Here is a 16013-nt window from a genome sequence, read left to right on the forward strand (position 1 = left end):
CACTCTTGTACAATACAATACAGTACAGCACAATATTAAATAGACAGCATGAAGGTTCAGAAGGCTTTTATTTAACACAAAGATGAAAACACAATCTAACATGTACTGTATACGTGTGTGTGTGTGTGTGTGTGTGTGTGTGTGTGTGTGTGTGTGCATGTGTGTGTGTTTTTTTGCAGTGGGATCTGGTGTGTGATGACAGGTGAAAGAACCTGTGACTGTAAACAGCAGCAACAAGATTGGTGATGATGATATGGTCTGCATTCTTCTCTCACAGGATCGCCGGCAGCCCAGCCAATCGGCAAACCTACTCAAACACCCCATATACATACTGTTAATCGAAAGTTATATGAACAGCTTATTGTTAAGAGCCGAAGCTCGTTGAATGACTGAATGTTAACATTCAGTCATTCAAAGAGCTTCAACATTCTAATATTGTCTTGCTAAGAGAGCATACTTGAAGTGTGTGCAGCAACCAGTCCAGTCAGGCATGAGAATGGAGACATATATGGGACAGAAGATAGGTCACCGTAAGAGTCCTTCTCTCTTGTATATGCAATAGAATATATTTGTGTTCACAGAGACATTGCTTCTGACTTTTACTAAAGAAAAGTATACAATTCCTCCACAATAAGGATCAAACTATTGCTAAACGAAAAGAGCTTGCACCATTAATCTCCCTTCATTTGAGAGAACCATATCAATCCAGAACCATTTATATAAAAGATGAAAACAGGAGGCTTACAAGACACCACACAAAATTGTCACAGCACTTAAAAAGTATTCAGTTGAAACATCTTTATTGATCACTTTTAAAAAGCAATGTGTTTACAGTAAGTTAAGTAGGATGCAAAGACACTTGTAAATTGGGACATTTGAACAGATGTTGTCTTGTTACAGTCTATGTCCACCACTGTCGTCCATGACAGAACCATTGACACTAACAAAGAACAAAGGAAAAAAATATAAACAAAAATCGTAGCCAACTATAATTTGGATTCTTTACTCTGATAATCATCTGCGCTCTCTCCTTTTTCAGCTTCCTTTTCTTGCTTTCTTCTTCTCCTGTTTGAACATTAAGAGGACATTTAACATCAGTGTAACAGCAGAGACATAAAAGTGAATTGTTCAACTATAGATTCGTAACAATGCACACATCTTGGCGTTTACACGCAATTGTGCATGTTGTGGGTGGAGAAAATGTAAATATATTAATTTAGCACATGCAAAGTGATTTATCAAACCGGAAAGCAATTTTGCTCATAGAAACTGCGTCTATATTTAACACGTCTCAAAGGGAGGTGCAAACGGTTTGTATGCGTAATTGCGCACACATGCCTGCCGTTATTGTTGCAAGAAGGAGACGCCGAAACAATGGAAGGAGACGCCGAGAACGCATTTTTCACCCTCGTGTGAACATTTTTGGGATGAATGAGGAAACTATCATTAGAACATACCGCCTATCAAGCCTTGCCATTTTGGATCTGTTGGAGGGACTCAGAGCGGATTTGGAGTCACGCAATAACCGCAATAACAAAACTCCTTGCAAGTTTACTATAATTATCATATTTATATTATTATAGGCCAATTTGTCTTTGTTCTTCTTCTGATGTCTTGGTATCTCCTTTTCACTTCATCCACTGTTTGCCTGTTTTTTCCAACAGCATTAACTTTTTTACCGATTTTCTCCCACACGGCGTTCCTTTGCGCGACCGTCGGATTCCTTTGCTGCAGCTCATTGAAATGTTTATTCGCTTCCTCTACCAACACTTCTAATTCCAAAGGGTCCAATTTCACTTTGCGCCTTCGCTCTCTCAAACTCGCCATGCTGAAAACCATGAAACACGCTAAACCCTCATTTAAATAGGCGTGTCTCCAACACGTTTGCACCTGTTGTCATTAACGCAATCACTCTTAGTAAAATCGCCCGCAAACCGCGGTTCAACCCCACACGCAAATTTCTAGATTGGCCACGCAGATTAGTACAAGCAATTTGGGATCTTAGTAGATCCGGCCCTTAGTGTACTATTTAATGTTCTCGATTTAATTTCCCATTGAAGTTACTTGTTGCCTGTTCGTGAATTTTGGATGCATTTGAAATCTGAGAATTAGAGAAATGTATGAGTTGTGTCAACAAGATGATCTATGTTGGCATGTGGTTTAATGCTCCTTAGTGACTAAATATTTTAGCACATGATTACGTTTGTGCTTTAAAATGGCCAAATGAGTACAGCTATATTAGAATGCGTGTGTGTAGGTGCACGCTGTGTCCATAGCACCAAAACAAAGCGGAGGAGATCGATCGAAAGACAGATAGACAGAATATATCAATGAGTTCAGTTTCTTAGCCTGCCTCAGTGTGTAAACTCACCCGCATATCTGCTGCATTTGTGGTATGGTCTCCGGCAAAGGCTTCCTATACGTTTCTGGCAGCAGGAAACATATGAAGGTACCAAAGATGGCCAAACTTCCCATCAATATGTATGGAAGTGCCTTGTAGTATTGTCCTGCAAAAAGAAGCCAAAAACACCACAAGAAGGGAAGAGAAAACATAAATGAGAAAAACTGACACCTGATTGAACAGCTTATTGTCACATCTAAGAAGCTGGAAGCAGAAAATATTTTGCATTTCTGCTTGAAGTGATTAAATGATTATCAAAATAGTTGTTGATTCATTTTCTGTCGCTTGACTAACATTGACTAATTATTGCAGCTCTGCAGAAGTTATTACAACTGCAGCTTTTTCGGTCAAAGAAACAAGCCTTATTACCGGCTTTAGGTTCAAAACAGACAGAAATATGAATAAATATACTTACTCAGATAAATGATGAAGGGGGAGATGATGGTCCCAATACGAGCAGCCATGGAACAACATCCCATTGCTGTATTTCTGATAACAGTGGGGAAGAGCTCTGATGAAACGGCATACACAATACAGAATGAAGACGTCATGCCAAATTTCCCCAACATCTCAAGAAACACAGACACAGCCGGTAGATCTGAGGAAATACAAAATAATAACTTTAAGTCCATTAAACACTAAAATAGGATGGTGAACTGACATACCTGCTAGCATGGATGCTGTGTTTGTATGTTGACGGTAGCATTTAGCTCACAGCATCACTTTGCCTAAGTACAGCCTCACAGAGCTGACATGGCTGTAGACTCTTTGACTTGTTACAGTTTTGGTAATATTAATCCAACTCATGTTAACTGTTCCTGTCTAGGTGTCAAGCTAAAGCACTTCAGCTGTACCTATTGGGATGAGGTGAACACAGAGGATCATAACGCCTCCAAGGAAGAGTGTGGACGATTGGCAGAAGCGCCTGGAGCAGTACTGCAGCAGTATCAAGGCAATAATGTAAGCTGGCACTTCGGTCACAGCAGACAGGAAGCAGTTTACATAAGGGTCGCCATGCAGGTTTGAAGTATTGAGGAGCAAAGCGTAGTAACTAATGGTGATGATGATCCTGCAGAGACATTCAAAACAATAAAGTGAATACAAATAGGACAGGAAACAACATTTTTTTATTCAAATATTAGCATGAGCTGTGAAGGAAGGTTTGAAGTGTGACCATTATTGACCATACACTATTTTTGGTGTACAGGAATTACTGTATGTTGTGAGGAAATCATAGACGTACCACAGAAGTGAACACAGCAATGTAACAGACAAGACATTGCAGCTTCTCAGGATGGCTGAGATGTTGTATTTCTTGTCTTTCATAGTGAGTGCATCTTCAATCTGTGAAAAACAACATAAAAAACAGTTGTAAGAGTTAAATAAAACATGAGCCCTGCCAATGACAAAGGAGAAAATGGAAGCATGACAACAGTCGAGAATCATATTGTTGTCTGAATGATGCAGAGCGGCACGTTGTCAACACACAGCACCACAAATCTGCAGCAGATGACAGATGGTGTTGATTTTTATTGAATCTGAGGTGATAGAAACAATAAATAATAAAACATTGTTTGATTACCTGAACAAGATGCTTATACAGCAGAAAGTATAAGCAGAAATATTTTTCCATATAAGTATATTTATCCCATTAGCATTCCAGTTTTTTTCTCATTACTTATTTCAATTAAACAGTGTTACGATAACATTTTCACCTTGTAATTATGTTAAGTTGTGTTAAGTGGCGTTGTGTTGTGTTAACCTCTGTTGTGTTGTGTTTTGTTATGTGTTGTTATGTTTCATTATGTCATGTTATCATGTGTTATTTTATGTTATGTTATGTCATGTTATGTTATATTGTGTCATCTTGTGTTGCATTATTTTATGTCATTTTATGTTGTGTTGTGTTAGATTACATGTCATGGATAAAAACTGGCTGATACATTTACCTCCTCTGGTGTAAAAATGGCCTTTGGAACCTCTACTTTATTAGCCTTGGCAGCGTCTTTCAGTATGGCTTCAGCCTCCTCCACTCTTCCCTGATAAAACAGCCAGCGAGGAGACTCTGGGACTAACCTTTAGATTTAAAACACAGGGTACAACATTATCAGCAGATTCACACAGAGATGCAGGACAAACTACAACAAACCAAACTCAGCAGCATTTTATTTCAGTAAATATTTATGGTATATTAGTCTGCACTGGTGGTGCCTGAGGAGATTTCTTACTTAAACCAAACATGTAAAGGCTGCTGTGTAAAATGCAATATATAATTATTCTTACCACCACAGAGGAACATAGACCAGACTAGAGGCAGCCATGGGAATTAGCAGCAACCGCCAGTCACGGAAGAAGTAAGCTGCAAGTGGCGTTGCCATGTACCCCAAAGCTGAACCCATAAAAACCCCAAGGGAGCAGAAGACCACTCGAGCTTTTGGGCTTAGAATTTCTGTACCTGTAGGTGATAAATTAATAGAGGACTTAAGAAAAAAAAAAATGTTTTATTTGTGTCTTGGTGCTTCATTGGTAGTCCGTTCTGTTCAGACAAATATGTGAGATCAACGACACAGAGCAAGAGCATGCTTTTTACTGCAGAATTTATGATTATATTAAACTATTTTCCATTAGCAGCAAGCATTTTTGGGAAAGTATAGAAGAACTTTAGCTGCTGAGCTTTAGTATGAGATGGGAGGCACACCGAGGATGCAACTTTCAAAGTTAAGCACTAATTCCAGCCCTTTTACCACCTAGACCTACTGTGGTAGGCACTGAAGATTTTCTTTAAACATACATTCAATCTACATGAACTCACCTGTATTTTATTCTTGCACACTTTTGTACACTACAATGATACATTGTATGTACATTTTTTTGTTTTTACTTGGGTCCCCATTAGGTTTCAAACCAGAATATTACAGATTTTTTTTTTTCTGTTTTCAGGTCGATGGGCTCTAAGGACATAAAAAACACATCAAGCAGTGTCAAATTCTCGGTGTTGGAAATCCTTTCTGGAAAACGTACCCAGCACAAATGCAATGATGTAGTTGGAGTATCCTCCTGCACCCACGAAAAAGAAAATGAAGCTGAAGATCTCCCAGCTCGGGGAGAATATCTGTGCTGTGATGGACACAGTCTGAAGAACCATCATGAGAAACATTGCCGGCCTCCTCCCATATCTGTGTAAGAAATACAAGAGTTGAGTTAATTACATGATTTTTTTCTTTTACCCCTAACAGCAAAATAAGAGTGTTTAAGACAACATTGTATACAATACAGACCTGTCAGACATCTGGCCTGAGAGCAACGCTCCCACTAGCACACCAATGTAGTGGATGGAGGTGGCCAGTGGAGATTTGTATCCGTTCTCGCACACCAAGTCCCACTGAAAAATCAACACATTTTTCTTTTCATTATTTTAGTTATCAATATTATACAGTAACAATATCCACTGTCTAGCACCAGCAGTCATCTTATTATTATTTATTGTAATTGCATTGAGTTATGAATAATAAACAAAAAGTATAAATAAGTACACTATTTCCAAATCAGTAACACATGGTAAGTTGAAAGATAAAAACAAAAATAATAAAAACATTTAAAAAACTAGATACTTAGATTTAGTTAATTATACACTGAAAACATAATAATAATAATAATAATAATAATAATATATTCCATTTCTTCCAATAGATCCCCCTTGAATCCGACACACTCGGCCTTTAACTTGTAACTTCTAAATACAATTTATTTGTGGAAACCTTGAAAACATTTTGCAGGGGAGATAACTGATATCTTAACACTCACCTCTGTGACAGTAGTTGACTGGTAGATCTTCTTGCTGTACTTCCAGCCATCCAGACAACTCTCCAAAGGAATTTCACTCACATTCACGTCCACATTTGGGATGATTTCATTCATGGAGTAGTTCCTGACAATTTCCAGGTTGAGCCTCGAGCAAGAGCTGCGCTTTTCAACGCCATCGACTGTCTCCAGTGGGATCGTCACATTTCTCCATATTTCACTGATGCTGTAGTTTTCAGGGATGTAGCACTCGTGAGGTGGGGTATCACTTACAAATACTATGTAGGGGCCAACAAAGCCATTCGGGAGGATGCTGATGGCCAGGGCCAAAAATATCCTTAGCTGAAAGGGTCCCCAAGATCCAAGAAAAGATGTAATGCTGTCATAGTCTCTAATTTTTAATTTGCCCATTACCTCACCAGAATCCTCAATATTTAGAAAAGAAAGGAGGAAAAACTTCTTCAATACTGAGAGGCACGAAAGAGAGTGTGACTGCTGCTCTGTGACCATCAAACTGAGTTAAGGCTGTATAAACTGGGGAGGTTACAGAGTTGCACTTCCAGTGCTGTAAAACAAAAAACAAAAAAGTACCTTCAGCTTACCACTCAAGCTTGAAGGTAACATGCCACAAAATTCTCTCAAATAAATTCTTTTTAGATACGATATTTTCCTTCAACATAGTGATAAGACAATTAAATTTATTATACATAAGATTTTCAGACACATGTTAAACATTAACGACACCTGTAACTGTGAAACAAAAGGATGTTTGAGTTATTCTTTTACAGTCAGACGGTTAAAAGATAAAGTATTTACAGCTTTTTAGCTCACATGCTCGTCTGTGCTCGCAGACGACCAAAGTCCTGTATGAGAGCAGCCCATGAGGAGTTTTGCTCAATCATTATCGTAATCCAGTTTTGGCAAAAGAAACAATCTATTTAAAGCCTTCATTTTATAATCAATAATATTTATGAATGTTCAAACCTCCTGTTAATCTCTCGCACAACAGAGGCTGATATATTGAATATGTTTTCATTTGAAAGCTTTATGTACGCCAGTTTCAAAACTCACAGCTGTGTGTGCTTACTTTTTGAAGTATTTCAGGCTAAATAAGGTTTTAAAACCACCACTAATAAAACTAAAATACAAATGCAGTCACATGATTTATCTGTCGCGATATATAACCAGTATAACTGAAGCACTGTTATCACAAGGCATCAAAATAGAATTTGTTAATGAGAGGTGCGAGTTAGCTGGATTTTTTCCCCTTTGGATGGACCCATGCTAGCTCTTTCACCTGTTCCAGTCTTGATGCCAAGCTAAGCTCGCCAGCTGCTGACTGAAGCCATCATTTTCTCAAATATTTCCCAAAATGCCCAAAAGTGAAAAGAGCTTGCACAACGATAACACACAGAGATCCGTATTCATTCAGGATCTCTTTTTTGAAGGACAAAAACAACTCAGACTGTTGAGGAGGGTTCAAATGTTCATATTTAATTACATTACAAATTACAAATTAGAGACCGATCAGACGTGTTTCAAATTCATACAAAAATTTGAAAATCAAAAAAATTGAAAATACTTTGCAACATTTCTATTACCAAAAAAAAAATCTGGAATTAGCCAGCATCATATGAGTACAAAAATAGTTTGTTTTTTTTGTTTTAAACAAAAGACAGTTTTTGGCAGTGGACGTGGATCCCACTGTGCATGTTTTGGATTTCATTTTCAGATTTCAGATCACTACTTTCAAGCAAGAGAAATGTTCTTTCACTTTTTCCATTTAAAAGTGAAGCAAGAGAATTGAAAAAAAAACTATGGCGTGAGAGTTTGCAAATCAGATTTGGTCTCAGGTTGTGTGGATGGGTTGCCACTTACTCCATTTTCTACATATTTCTTCTTTTTGGGTCCGTTGCACAACCTATAATCAAAAGGAACACCACGTCAGAATAGCCAATGAGCAACACAGCTCCCACAGATAAATAAAAGGCAGTTTCTACACTTTTATTGTCTACTTCTATTCTTTCATTGTGCTTTTACTGGTTGACTGGTGAAAACTATGTCTGTTTTTTAATTCTCTGTTATTGATATAGTCATAATGTGCATCAGCACATACCAAAACCACTGTAACTTCATGTCTGTACATCCAGTTCTCACGTGACCGAGGAAGCGAGTTCATCTTATGGTGACTTGAAAATGATGTGAACGACAGTAACCTGAGTGAAAGTGTACCTACCCCTGACATTCTTGCATTTGATCCACTGTTTCTGGAAGATCTCTATTGAAGGTCTCCGGGAGGAAGAGGTTCACCACAGAGGAGGCAATTGTGAGACTTCCCATGAGAATATAAGGCAGGACCTTATTATAAGTACCTGTAAACAACAAAGGAAAAGTTCTACATGAGAAAATGACAAAACCTTTACTTGAATATAGATGAACATTTCTTACATTTGTACATATCACTGATATTATCCGGTGCAGGCTTTTACATACCTAAATAGATGACATAAGGAGCTGTGATACTGCCAATGCGAGCAGCAGAGGAGCACATTCCCATGCCGACATTTCTGAGTACAGTCGGGTAAATCTCTGCAGTGTAGATGTAGACGATGCTGAAAGCCATGGTGAAGCCGAACTTCCCAGTCATTTCCAGGGCCAGAGCAACGTGCTGGAGGGCTAAAGAGGACACAGAGAAGTCATTTGAAGGGATTTATGATTGAGTTCTGTTGCTCTTTAAGATGAAGATGAAGATGAAGAAGGTCACAGAAGAGAAAACATTCAGGCACTCGTAGGAAGAGCATTAAAAAGATCTATATTTTTTAAAAGTTAGCTTCATTCAGTCTGGCACGTTGGATAAAACAGCGACCAGTTTGTAACCTCACGGAGTCTTGTTCATGACAGAATGGCTTTTATATAAACCTCTTACTTCCAACTCGTCAGCTTGATCAGTGGCCATAAACTTTAAACAGTGACACTCTACTTAACCCTCTCACATCAGTATTTAATGTGAAGGGCTCTGCGGTCAAGTTAGCAATACAACATAATATGCAACATGGGGTTACACTTTAAAAAGAAAGCTTGCTGACAAACATATTACAACTTTAAGGCACAAAAAACTACTTGATTAAGTTTTGGAAAAGATCATACTTTGGGTTAAAACTGCATTCAAGTCTTGAAACACAACTGACATAAGTTATGTCATTTACATTTTTTTTACTTGCCTTCGTAACATGACTTGAAAACAAGTCACTGTTTCTTGGACTCATCCAACCACCCTCAGCACCCTCTGACAGACTTTTCTCGCTCTCTACTACTGAACAAGAGCAGCGCTTCAAGAAGTGACACTTGAGAAGCACCTACAGCCTCAAACTTAGAGGTGTAAAGTGACTGACCGTGCTGCTGTATTTGACACACACTTGGAGTGAGAACATGCTGAAGAGTGCCTGAAAAATGTCTTCTTTTCTGTGACGAAGTCTGTTGTACTTTAACAAAACAGAGGCAGGAATGAAAGTGATCAATCGGAGGATGCAATCATTCTTCAACGCCTTGAAACATACAAACATTACAGAGATTGTTTGGGTGAGGGTAGAAGGGTGGCGTTGCTCAGCTCACGTGGCTCTGTTTAATGTAGCTCCATAAGTAGCATGTGATGAAACACGTTCATTGTTATTACAGACGTTGCATCATCCTTCCTGGAAGAGGTATGTAACTTATATATTCATCACGTCTGTGAACTTCACACTGTGTATAACCCTCAGTGGACATACCTGAGTTGCACAATCAGCAGCATAGGCACTAACTTACATTTGTACATTTGCACAACCCACTTATATAAAGGCTAATTCTTTGAAAAAGCCTGCTCAGGGAAACTTGTGAAAAGCTATACATTGAACCTGCTGGACTGATTCCAAAACTGTGAAAACTTCTCTTATCTTACTTAACACCTTGTTTTTTAGCTTTCTACAATAAAACAATAGTCTTTATATATGAACAGTGTCCTGTGGATTATCCAGAGTAACGGGAAACTATTTTTTGAAAGAGATGTTGCTTATCTCTTTATTTTGTTGTTACGTGAGGTACATGAGAAAATATTTGTTTCGTATTAATGAATGCTTCTCATCCATGTCTGTTTCAGTCGCAGGACAAGCTGTTATCATGCAAATCGCTGTGAGTGTTAGATATGTTGTCAAAATGCTATTTAGCATAAATGAAAAATAAGTCTTACTATCAGGGATGAACTGGATGAGAAGAAGAACTCCTCCTCCAATGACGAGGAACGATGACAGCAGTGCTCTTCTTGGACATTTCCTCAGCAGCCAAGTAGAAACAACATAGGCAGGGACCTCCGTAGTAGCTGATAAAAAACAGTTCATGTATGGGTTGCCGCTCAGGTTGGAAGTGTTCAGGGATAATCCAAAATACCCAATGTTTATTGCCATCCTGAAAAGAAAGGAAAAACAAAAGACAGCTGTAATTAATGGTGCACATTTGTATTATCACATAAATGCCTTGGGTTATTTTGTATATTTTTCCTCAAGTTTATCGTTGTCGGGACATGCTTGGTGCATTCGTATAAACAGACGTCTATCTCGTTAATAATTACAAAGGTTTGAATTGTGAATGATCAAGTAAAAAACAACTGCTTACCACAGAAGGAGACACATCAGTGTGATGCATCTGATGTTCTTGGATTTCAGAATATCAAGCATGGTATACGTCCTGAATTGAGACGTTGCCTGTAGGTTAAAAAGAATTCATGTGGTTACACTGTCCAGACAAGTCACAGGTGAAGGCACTGTTTTGAGGGTTTCCATGTCTGAGAAAAGTCATTTTTGACCCAAACTTTCTTTCTAATTCAAATGTCACAAATGATAAAGTGCAGTCCCTCCTCATCAGAAGAACAACCACATAGGTCATCAGTGCAAGCAGCTTATTACAGCCCATATTTGTGTCTTGGTAGGCGGTGACCTCTAGTGGCTGTAGTCATTATTAAGGCAAGTTAGATGAAGTCTTGTTGTCAAAAGTATCAAAAATATAGATACATATCATATATACAGATTCTCAATATTTGAAATGCATTCAATACCAATTTTTCACAGTATCGATACAACAGTACTAGCTGTGTCTTAATCGATTTCTTTTGGGTTTTTTATCCCACCTCCTCCAGAAGTAAATTAACTTAGATGCTGGTGTTCTTATCACACTGTACACAAGCTTTGTTATATTTACAGTTTAATAAAAATCTAATGTTTTTTTCCCTGTGGTATCCAACATGGTATTGAATACTGATATTTTTCATTGGTACTGGTATTGTATCAAAAGTTAGAAATTATACTATCGCGACAGCACTAGTATAAAGAGTGACAAGTGGGCATAGTGAGGAGGACAGTGATGGATGGTTGGGTCAAACAAGCACAGGACTTTCACCCAAGACACCACTGTGTGAAAGCAAAAGTGGACGGTAATTTATGTTATGTACATAAGTTGGTGCAGTCATAAATTAAGTTGCATAATTAACATAGTTATTTTAATCCAAGCCATGTTTTCTTACATCCAACCAAGAAGATATGTTGCTGAAACCTAATCAATCTGCAATCGTACGATGAAGGTCATGTTGTTTTGGGAATGGTGATCTATGTCGTTATGGTAATCACGGGATTTTTGCATGGGAATGTGTTCATAATGTGATATCATCTAAAGAAAAGAAAAAAAACTCACCTCAGACTCTTTAAAAATGACCGCCGGTGCCTGAACTTTATTTTTCCTCGCAGCTTCTCTCACTATGGCCTCAGCTTCTTCCACTCGTCCCTGAGTGATCAGCCACCGAGGAGACTCTGGGATGAACCTGTGCAATCAATTCAGATTTACCATGTTGAACCATGGATGCTGACAATGGGACCAATATATTCATGCACCCAATATTAGCTTAAAAATCCATGAGGAACGTACCACCACAATGGGATGTAGACCACAGCAGTCATGGACAGAACGGCAAGAAGAGTCCTCCATTCTCTGATGCCGTATGCGATCCAGGGTAGCATCATGTAGCCAATGCAATAGAAAAGAAAGGCCCCAAGACTTGTGAAGATCACTCGCATGGTTTTACTCAACACCTCCGTTCCTGCCCAAGATCAAATATAAATGTTTAGTGATGAGTCAAACTATTTATTTATATAGCTGGCAAACACAGGATGATAGATAGATAGATAGATAGATAGATAGATAGATAGAAAACATAAATGCAAACATATAGTAAAAGATCAATTCATACCTAGTACAAATGCAGAGATATAGAGGGAAATCTGAGAGGCTCCAACAAAGAGGAACATGATGCAGAATGTCCTCCATGACTGAGAGAAGGACTGGAGCAGGACCGAGACACACTGGGCCGCGAGAGAGGCGAAAATAACCTTTTTCCTTCCGAACCTGAATAGAAAATAATTGCATATCAAAGACAGTGATTCACAAGCACTGTACATTTAGAAAATATGACATTAAAACCTGTAATCTGGGGGAAAACAGTTGGGAGGTGATCATAAACATGAAAACGAGAAATGTTCCTGACTAACCACCTAACTAAAAGTGAAACAACAAAACAAGCAACAAGTAAAGAGCAAAGTTATGCAGGTGTTGTGGATTTCAAAACGTGCTTAAATTCAAGTTTAGAGGTGGAACTTTACCCTTATAGTCGTTTCCTTTTAAATGCAATGTGCTGGAGAACAGAGCCAAACCTTTTTTTTTTCAGTTTTCCAATGAACCGTTTCTGTATTCACCCAATTTGTTTGCCTCCCCCCGCAAGAAACAACAATCTGCGGGTCACTTTGTTGCGAGGGTACATTAATTAACATTAGTTAATGTAGTAATAACCATTAACTAACAGTTGCCTAATGTGTTCATGTTAATTATGGTGTTCACACGTTATTTAATAATATATAAAGATTGGGTTAACAGTTACAACAATAATGATACATCAGTTTACATTAGTTAATGATTATTACGCTATTAACTAATGTTAATTAATGTATCCTTATTGTAAAGTGTTATTCAATCTGCCTTTGCTTACAATAGACACATTGTAAGCATATACAATAACTTTCAACATTATCTATATGCACTTGAAATGGTGCAGTTTGGATTGTTTGAAATGTTTTGTGTAGAAGTGAAGGTCATGCTACTCCTCAGCACAACAATTCACATGTATTGTTTTATTGCATAATGCTATAACCTTTAAGATACTGTGCCTTTAACATGCAGATGGCCACAGCATCACAACTCCAGAGCCTGAACACTACAAACTGATCTCAAAAAGCAAACATCAGGAGAAACCAGTTTAAATGAGCAATTTAAGAAAAAATTAATTATGCAACATGTCAGACCGTCGCAAATGTCTCTGGTTAAGGATTGCAGGTTTACTTTTTAGCAGCTTTAACTCCTCAACGTGACCCAATGCTCCAAAAGTCTTGAAAACTCTTGCCTGTTCCTCCCTCCTTCTCAATCATTGACACACAGTTTTCACAGCTGCAAAATAGTTGAACACACAAGTGCTCCACGCTGCTGTGTCCTGAGCCCCCTGCTGTTCTACTGTCAGAGCTGCACAACAGTGTCTGTCAGGAACTCTGAACACAGCAAACATCAAATACTTTAAACTCTGCCACTACTCAGCACACACTTAACGAGCTTCTTCTGATCGCTGATTGATCAAGCTAATTTGCATTTGCCAGTGATGGAATGTAACTAAGTACTCAAATTCTACAGTTATGAGGCACTTGTACTTTACTCAAGTACTCCCATTTCTGATCATTTGTACCTACTCTACTACATTTTGGAGGCAGATACATACTTTTTACTCCACTACATTTATTTGATAGCTTTAGTTACGGGTTGCTGTGCAGATTGCATGCTGCATCAGAGCCGAATATTCATTTATTTTATCTGCAGTCAATTAAAAAAACACTAAAAGCTGACAGAAAATTCTGAGTATCAGATCCGATAATGAGCCAAACAAGTATATACTTACTTTTTGAGGTAACAGTATACTTACATGTAAATATATGGATTATTTTGCTTTCACTTACTACTAAGCACATTTAATGTCAGATACTTTTACTCAAGTGCTAATAGTATGGGTTAAAAAAAAAAGAGGCTTTTAGGTACTTTTGAAAAACACTGCTGACAGCTAATTGTCTTCTAATCAAGCTAATTTGCACTTGGTTTCCATGGGCTTGGACGCACAACCAATACTCCACGACACTGCTAAACTACCAAGTAAGTTTCTGGGAGAAATTCAATTCTTAATTCAATCAAATAACCACAACAAAGAACAGCTACAGTACCACTAAGGACATGATTGTGTGGTAACAATTTGAAACTCTTCTTAACTATTGGTGACGGTACACATGATAACAACATCCATCCAACACCATCAATATTAAACAAATTTGTCCATTTAAGATCTCTACTTGGTACTCTACACCTGGGTCAATCTCTCTCTGTCATCCCAGATCCTTAAATAAATTGTTTTAATGTAAGACTTTAGTAAAAACAATTCCTCTCTTCAACTTCAACAGTAGATGGAGCTGTTGTCATGATAATGACAGTTCATCAGGTTCAAGCCTCCAGGAACATTCACCCTAACACCCTAACTTTCAGCATAAGTTCATGAGTGATAAAAAACACTTTAGTCTTACTACATGTTTATGGTGTGTTTGGATAAGAAAAGGATAAAATACCTGTCAGAAAGCTGGCCTGAGATTAGGGACCCGAAGAGGTATCCAACGAAGAGAGTTGAGGATGCAAAGGGAACTTTCCACTGGTTGTCACACACAAGGTCCCACTGTGAAGGAGACAGGAATTTGACACGTTTCAAACAAAAATAATTAAAAAAATGAAACTTTCTGCTCACAGTGAAAACACACATGCACTCTCACACTAACCTCAGTGACTATGTTGGACTGGTAGATCTCTTTGCTGTAGTTCCATCCATTCAAACATCCCTCCTGCTGCAGGCTCGTGAGGTTGACATCCCTTCCAGGAACGTATCCCTCAGCAGAGAGATTTCTCACCACATCCAGCCTGTATCTGCTGCACTGGCTCTGCACCTCCTCACCATTCACCAACGTGACAGGAATGATGGCGTTTCTCCACTCCTCAGTTAAATTAACGTCTGGAACGAGACAATGGTGCTTCGGAGCCGCCCCAATGAACACCATGTAGAGTCCATTGAATCCAGTTGAGACAAAAACTGTGTTCAGGAGGAAGAATGTGGCCCAGAAATAAGGACCAGTCTGTCCGAGGAATGCTGTGTCTGTATCATAATCTCCCATTCTTTATAAAAAAAAATGACTCCCTGCTCTCGAGGGAGTAAAAGATCCTCTGAAATTCCTCAGAGTATGAGACGTGGTATCCCTCTCAAAGTCCTCGGCTTAGTACCAGAGTGGTCGGGTCGAGCTCTCTGTGGGGTAGACTGAGCTGGTCCCCTCGGAGGGACGGAGTCACAATTGAAAAGACAGTTTCCAGTCCTGAGTGAGTATTTAACCTCCTTTTCAGGGGTGACAACTCTTTGATCCCAAAGACTGCTTCCTCCACTGTCTCTCAATTTACGAGCAGACATGGAAACAATTGATCTGAGATTAATGAATGGAACACCTCTCATCAATGATTTGATTTGATTTGATTTGATTTGATTTGATTTACTAAAAGGGAAATGATCAAAAGTTTCTGAGTGGCCAATCTGTCCACCCCGCCCCCGCACCACTGTGGTCAAAGTGGCATTTTCTCTAAACAACATTCCTCACTTTTAAATACCCCAAAG

General features: G+C 38.6%; 2 protein-coding genes across 2 annotated transcripts; both read right to left on the bottom strand.

Moving 5' to 3' along the window:
* Window positions 1-727: 727 nt before the first annotated feature.
* LOC311269961 (organic cation/carnitine transporter 2-like) lies at window positions 728-6886 on the bottom strand. The gene is made up of 10 exons (XM_084374528.1): window positions 6206-6886; window positions 5680-5783; window positions 5423-5577; window positions 4685-4856; window positions 4351-4477; window positions 3645-3745; window positions 3256-3470; window positions 2817-2999; window positions 2372-2507; window positions 728-1065 (listed from the first exon to the last, which is right to left on the bottom strand). Exons 1-10 carry the CDS (start codon window positions 6710-6712, stop codon window positions 987-989), a joined length of 1779 nt encoding a protein of 592 aa, XP_084230654.1. The 5' UTR covers window positions 6713-6886; the 3' UTR covers window positions 728-986.
* Window positions 6887-7675: 789 nt separating this feature from the next.
* slc22a5 (solute carrier family 22 member 5) lies at window positions 7676-15729 on the bottom strand. The gene is made up of 10 exons (XM_084374526.1): window positions 15136-15729; window positions 14932-15035; window positions 12474-12628; window positions 12152-12323; window positions 11921-12047; window positions 10850-10938; window positions 10428-10642; window positions 8696-8878; window positions 8439-8574; window positions 7676-8123 (listed from the first exon to the last, which is right to left on the bottom strand). The coding sequence occupies exons 1-10, from the start codon at window positions 15523-15525 to the stop codon at window positions 8018-8020; spliced, it is 1677 nt and encodes a 558-aa protein (XP_084230652.1). The 5' UTR covers window positions 15526-15729; the 3' UTR covers window positions 7676-8017.
* Between the last annotated feature and the right edge of the window lie 284 nt (window positions 15730-16013).

This window comes from Pagrus pagrus (genome assembly GCF_965226575.1).
Source record: "Pagrus pagrus genome assembly, chromosome: 14".
In the NCBI taxonomy this organism is placed as follows: Eukaryota; Metazoa; Chordata; class Actinopteri; order Spariformes; family Sparidae; genus Pagrus; species Pagrus pagrus.

Coding starts and splice junctions, on each gene's coding strand:
- LOC311269961 (XM_084374528.1), bottom strand. CDS start 6,712: ATGGTCACAGAGCAGCAGTCACACTCTCTTTCGTGCCTCTCAGTATTG. Junction 4,857..5,422: donor CATCATTGCATTTGTGCTGG/GTACGTTTTCCA, acceptor TATCACCTACAG/GTACAGAAATTCTAAGCCCA. Junction 1,066..2,371: donor CAAATGCAGCAGATATGCGG/GTGAGTTTACAC, acceptor ATGTTCAAACAG/GAGAAGAAGAAAGCAAGAAA.
- slc22a5 (XM_084374526.1), bottom strand. CDS start 15,525: ATGGGAGATTATGATACAGACACAGCATTCCTCGGACAGACTGGTCCT. Junction 12,324..12,473: donor TATCTCTGCATTTGTACTAG/GTATGAATTGAT, acceptor GATCTTGGGCAG/GAACGGAGGTGTTGAGTAAA. Junction 10,643..10,849: donor CTGATGTGTCTCCTTCTGTG/GTAAGCAGTTGT, acceptor CTTTCTTTTCAG/GATGGCAATAAACATTGGGT.